Genomic DNA, 6,726 nt, shown 5'->3' with positions numbered 1-6,726 from the left:
CCATTCCCTGTACACAGTGATGAATAAATGTTGGTTGGTTCAATAATTGATAGTATAAACAACAGTATATGCTTAATTCTTGCCATTAAGAGAGAACATTTGTGTTCCCCAAATCAGTTTATTGTTTTTCTACTCTTCCAAACAGTTCAATATCCTTCCCAAGGACACAAATAGAAAGGATCTGATGGATCGGGACACTGCACCCTGAGCTACCATAGTTCAGTGAACAGTGAAGATTGTTTTATGAGAGTTACACTTTCACTTTTTTGCAGGACTGTAAATAATATATGAATGTGTTTCATCACATATGCTTGATTTGATAAGTTCCCCAAAATAACATTGAAGCGATTAGTTTTAAGATTAAAATTTGGTTCTCTGCTTTAAAAAAAATACAACAAACCAAATACCTCATATGCCATCATATGTATAACTGTTATCTCTCCCAAAAGAATGTAAGTTCCTTGGGAGTGGAGATATTTTCCTGTCACATAGTAGGTGATCAATAATTGTACTTTGTTGGGGCAGCTAGGTGGCGCAGTAGATAGAGCACTGACTCTGGATTCAGGAGGACCTGAGTTCAAATCCGGCCTCAGACACTTGACACTTACTAGCTGTGTGACCCTGGGCAAGTCATTTAACCCCAATTGCCTCACCAAAAAAAAATTGTACTCTGTTTAATTATGTTGATGTCTAGAGAAACTTTGTTGAAGTAAGTAACAATCTATTTTCTTGGTTTTTGTCTGATCTAAACCCCTACATAATTTCCTACTTCTGTGCCCTCAGTTTAACCTTCCCAAACCCATTTGAATCCTGGTTTTGCTCTCCTTGAAAACTCTTCCATTTTTCTTTACTATTCTTTAGTACTTAGTTTGATGGCTATCACTCAACTGATCTGGGACTTAAGTTGTCTATGTGTACGTGGTGTTGGAAAGAGAATTACATTCAGGTGAGAAGACCTGGGCTTAAGGCCCGGCACCAACAATTTTTAGTTGTTGGGCCATGAGCAAGTCAATTCCTTCCCTGAAAATAGACTATCTATATCAAGCAGTTGCTATGATCAAGGAACATCATAAGAGCAGTGGAAAGAAGACTGGGTTTGGATTCTGCTACTCACTACCTATGTGACCTTGGACAACTCATTTCACCTTTATGATTTCTAAAGTTCCTTTTCACTCTAAATCCACACTTTTAGGGTCCATGAAGAAAGGCAGAGTGTTTAAGACTAGTGAGGAAACATTCATATTGTGCTCTACCTTGGTCAGACCTTAGCTGGAGTACTATGTTCAGTTCAAGGAGCCAGGCACATTTTTACAAAGACACTGATTAGCTGGAGTGTCCAGAGGAGGGTGACCCCAATGGTAAAAGATCTTTAATTCATCCCATTTGAGGAACTGTTGAAGGAACTGGGGCTGTTGACTAAAGAACAGAAAATTTAGGAGGGACATAGCAGCTATTTTTCCTTCCAAAAGTGAAATGCACTGCTTTATGAAGTGCTGACTTTTCCATCATTGGAGGCCTTCAAGCAAAAGGTGGATGATCACTTGTTGGGGACATTGTAAATTGATATTTGTTCAGGTATGGGTTGGATAATGGAGAAGGAATTGGCAAACCACTCCACTATCTTTGCTAAGAAAACCCCATACAGGTCACAAAGAGAAGACATGGCTGAACAACATGGGTTGGCTGGGGTGGTGATGATCTCTGAGGTTGCCTGTTTCCAATTCTTGAGATTCTGTTAGGAGGAAAATGACTTTGTATGGCTTAAAGCATTAGAGAACTGTAAGCTTTACTTTTGTTATAATTACATCAAAGGGCTTGTATGTGTTTATTTTGTAGGAACAATGATATAAGAACAGGTTTTTCTTTTTGAATATGAATATTTCAGTGGCTACTTATGAGTCACATTATAATTTCCTGGAAAATAGGAGGACCACAGGATAATAGATTTAGAGCCAGAAAAATACCACAGAGGTCATTGTGTACAACTGCCTTTTTTCCCAGAGAGGTAAAGTAAATTTCCTAAAATAATCATTTAAAGCCTTAAACTCTAAGTAAATCCATATAAAATATTAATTATGCTTAAATGTTAACTTCATGAAATCCTTTTACATTGTTTTTGTCAGTTTCAACCTTAAAAACAAAACTTTCATATTTGCTTTTAAAATATTTTAATATTTCTTAATCCAATTGTTCTCAAACCAAGACATTTAAAATTATGAAAGTCATGACCTCATTCTGTATTTGTAGAAGAGAGTTGGAAAAAAAAAGAAGATAAATAAGAATTGGGAATTATTTGGGAAGTGGGAGAGGGGGCCCAAGTCAGGTAAGTAAGCCTGAATATTGACAAGCATGGGTCAAACAAAAATTTCAGATAAGTATAGTTCTGGATAGATTAGACTATCTACAGTCAACCCTTCCCTACTATCCATTCTTTTTTTTTTTTTAAAAAAAGGAATAATAAAACAGGAAGAATATTTAACAGAAGAAAATTAGGTTGGTTAGGCCATAGAATCAGAACTCTCCTCCATATCTTTTAGGGTTCCCCACTGTTTAATTCAAGAGGCAAATTTTTTAAAAAGAAAAGAAATAGAGGGGGAAACTGCTCATTTCAAATTCTGATCTCATCTTAAGAGACCTGTGGCAACAGCAAATAAATTAAGCAAACAAAAAAGAATTAAGGCTCCCTTGGGTAGTGGTTTGTTAGGCTTCGTCAAAGAGATGGTTCCTTTTTGGACATATTATAGAAGGGATTCGACTAGCTCACTACTGAGGTCTCCTGCATCTCATCTGTACTATATTTAACAATAATAGCTAGGATTTATATAGGGCTTTAATATTTGCAAAGCACTTTATAATATTATATCATTTTATCTTCATAACCTCCTTGGGAGTTAGGTGCTATTATCACCATTTTACAGATGAAGATATTGAAGCAGAAAGAAGTTAAATGACCTTCTCAGGGCCATACAGTTAGAAAATGTCTGAGGCTGTATTCAAATTCAGGTATTCCAGACTCCAGGGTTTTCCAAGGAGGCAACTAAGCTATAAAACAAAACATAGATAGCTCAGTCTTCTTTTTAAAAGTACTTATAATGCCACCAACTCCACTTACAAAGTTTAGCACACATTAAAATTATAGGAAAATTTTCTCTGAGCTACCTAACCACAATTTATAATTGTTTCCATGGGAAACTGTACCAAACTTATTTATGAATTGATTTTTATAAACTGTTTACAAACTGAAGATGGCCTAGACTTGCCTTTCTTTATTCTGTAACCGATGGCTTTACAAACTCTTGTTTCTATGCTGAACTCCCTTCTGACTTTAAGGATTCAGTATCTGGCTTCTTGGAAGGATTTTTTTACAAGAATGTTATTGTCATTTGTTGCTTCATTTTGAAGAAGAGGACCAATGACATCATGGGGTGATGTCTTGACTTGTGCATAAATTGGATTGCTTTTCTTTTCTTTTCTTTTCTTTTTTTGCAGGGCAATGAGGGTTAAGTGTCTTGCCCAGGGTCACACAGCTAGTAAGTGTCAAGTGTCTGAGGCCAAATTTGAACTCAGGTCCTCCTGAATCCAGGGACAGTGCCTTATCCACTGCGCCACCTAGCTGCCCATAAATTAGATGTAAAAGAGGCAGAGTAGACAGTTTTTTTCAATTTCTGTCAACTGAGGACCTCAATTTAGAACCAACAATGCTTTTTTTTTTTTTTAGTGAGGCAATTGGGGTTAAGTGACTTGCCCAGGGTCACACAGCTAATAAGTGTTAAGTGTCTGAGTCCGGATTTGAACTCAGGTCCTCCTGACTCCAGGGCTGGTGCTCTATCCACTGTGCCATCTAGCTGCCCCCCAGCAGTGCTTTATTAATTGTTTGGGGATATTTTTTGAGGGGAATCTCTGCTATAGTCAGTATCCTTAAGTGGCATTTTATCTGTATGAGGAAGCAGTTTCCACATCCTACCTGGTGGTTGAGAAAAACAGGTGCTTTTCCCTTCTAAAATTACAAGAAAAAATTCAATATAACAAATTTACTTTCCATATTTGCTGTCCTAATTCTGTGTTTTATATATACAGAGTTTCACAACTTATAGAACACTTGAAGGTTTTCCAAGGAGGAAGCTAAGCTATAAAAACACAGATAGCTCAGTCTTCTTTTAAAAAGTACTTATAATGCCACCAAGTCCACTCATAAAACATAGGAAATTTGTAGCATATAAAACTATTTGGAAGCCAAACAGAGTTAGAGTCAATCTGGCTTGGTGATCTACTTCACAGAATGTCAAGAATTGGAAACCATTTCCTAAAGTGATTGATTCTTGGACCAGTGGAATGAAATAAATTAAACAATGAGTATGAAGAAAAAGTATTGTGCAAATTGAAACACATTCCTCTCTTCCTTGTAGATGCCACTATATGGAATAATCTGTAATTATGTTGTTTCTTCCCTGCCCCTCCCCCTACTACTGGAGAGAAAAATGCCTTCAATAGTCCACTCATAAAATTTGGGAGTTATAACTAGTCCTCACCCTTCCAGATAACATATAAGATCAAAGGAAGAATAATTGGCCTCCCCAATGGAGCGTTTTAGGGGCCAAACCTGGATAAGAACCAGTAGGAAATCCTTATTAGCTTGGCAAATAGTAAGAATGGTAAGAAACTCAGTTTGGAATAAAAGAAGTTGGGAGTGGATGGGTGAGAATCATCATTTGTTCTATAATAATCTCTTGTCTCTGAAAAACTTTCATAAGAACTTAATAAGATTAATTTATCAGCATAACAGCCTAGAATTTTGAGAAATCTAAAATATATTGTAATAATTAAAAGTTATGTTCTAAATTTCTTCTCTTGTAGCATCTAGATAAAGGTTAGTGTAATCTATGGTTTAACTATCCTTGTCCCATTAATTGGGTTGACTTCAGTATCAGTGGCCTTGAATACAAAAGAAGAGAAATATCAAGTTCATAAATGAACTTGACTGTATTAAACACTCAATTCCTTGCTCTTTGTGATGCAAAATGACCCTCTTCACTCCATAGCTTTTCCAGGTCCAATCCCAAAGCTGGTATTACTTTACAATAAACTTCTTCCCAGTCTCTTTTTAACCACTTGTGTTCAATTTTAGAGACTCTTAGAGTTCTACTCTAAAAGAAAAGGGCAGAACAAAGATATATAGTAAGGTTTTAAAAGCAGATCTTAAATTAGAGATATAATAAGGTTTTTATTTGTTTTTGCGGGACAATGGGGCTTAAGCGACTTGCCCAGGGTCACACAGCTAATAACTGTCAAATGTCTGAGACCAGATTTGAACTCAGGTTCTCCTGAATCCAGTGCCAGTGCTTTTATCCACTGCGCCACCTAGCTACCCCCTATAATAAGGTTTTAAAAGCAGATCTTAAATTAGTTAAATCACACAGCCTAGTTCTTGTACCTTTCCCTGCCCAGAAGTATAATTTACAAGGGGTTAGAAGCAACCAGCAATGAAGGTAGGAATCAAAGAAGGACCCTTGAGTTTTTATTACCTATGACCCATATCTGTGAATGTAAGGTAAGATGTGTTAAAAAAAATTTTTTTTAGCATTTTACCTTATATTCAGATAAATATGATACTCAGGTCTGTCTCTGCATAAGAAAACCGGAGTATCTGAGACACCATTGATTCACACTGTTCCCCTACCTGTTCTCAAAACATCAATTGTGAGATTAAGTCAACCCAACCATTCCTAACCGTACGAGAGCTCCTAAATCTTCTAATAATGGTACTCTAATAAATTATTGGGCATTGTGAGTATAGGGCTAGGGCTGCTGTCATGATCTCAAACCCTTTCAGGAAAGGGTCTCTATATAAATAGGGACATACAAAAACTTGAACATACTCTTCTTGGTCAAGTTGGTACAAATGCTTATAAAGCTTGATTTACTAAGAATTATTTTTTACAAGCTTCCTGATAATCTTTTGGCCTTATTTGGAAAAAGGTGTCTTTCATTTAACCATATCCTTGTATCAGCTTCCTTCCCCATCAAATTGATATGGGTGGTCTAGCTCTTCCTACCATTAACATCACCTGCTACTGATTTTCTGAGCCTTTGACACTATTCTGACTTAATAGCAAGCTTTTTTTTTGGAAGGGGTGGCATCAATTGCAATAGTCTCACTGTATCTAATTCCACTTAGCCAACAAAGTGCTTTCAAAAGAGTAGCCCTTGGATATGACCTTCCTATAAATAATCACATGCTGAAGCAATGGGTAATAATGTTCAATGTATAGAAAGATGTACTTCAATGATACAGACACTTCTAAAGCAATGAGTGAGATCAATGAATCTCACACAGTGCATTTGCCTAGACCAGACACATGGCCAGCTCAAGGTTGGGTATCCTGAAAGGCTTCTTGTTTGGTTACCATCTCCAAATGTATAGGCTCCTTCTCCTAAATGTTAAAGGGGGAGGTGAGAAATTGTCAACCAGATTGTTGGCATACCTTTAACCCTCATTACTTTCTTCTCCCATCTGATAGAATGGATTTCTTCTATATGATGATGTCATAGACTCGGCCCACTCTTCCAAGCCATTCCCTTACAGCCTGGCGAACACGATTATCAGTCACATGACAAGTCAGTTGGCTGATACAAGGGAATACTGCTGGCTGGAGTGCAATAAACATCTGGTCCGGCAAGATCTGAATCTGATTGAGAACTGTTAGCACCATGTTGGTCCATGCCTAA

The 6,726-nt window shown here is 37.0% G+C and overlaps 1 protein-coding gene across 4 annotated transcripts in view; it reads right to left on the bottom strand.

The window, feature by feature from the left end:
- Positions 1-557: 557 nt before the first annotated feature.
- Positions 558-6,726, bottom strand: part of ARFGEF3 (ARFGEF family member 3) — a 234,028-nt gene continuing 227,859 nt past the window's right edge. For 3 of the 4 annotated variants that reach the window (XM_043964806.1, XM_043964804.1, XM_043964807.1), the window contains one exon: positions 558-6,722. In XM_043964806.1, coding sequence (XP_043820741.1) covers positions 6,531-6,722 — 192 coding nt within the window. In that variant the 3' untranslated portion in view covers positions 558-6,530. The remainder of the gene's footprint in view (positions 6,723-6,726) is intronic. The other variant, XM_043964805.1, reaches the window with a different exon arrangement.

This window comes from Dromiciops gliroides, chromosome 4 (assembly GCF_019393635.1).
Source record: "Dromiciops gliroides isolate mDroGli1 chromosome 4, mDroGli1.pri, whole genome shotgun sequence".
Classification (NCBI taxonomy): Eukaryota; Metazoa; Chordata; class Mammalia; order Microbiotheria; family Microbiotheriidae; genus Dromiciops; species Dromiciops gliroides.
This window is presented reverse-complemented; position numbering and strand designations above follow the sequence as displayed.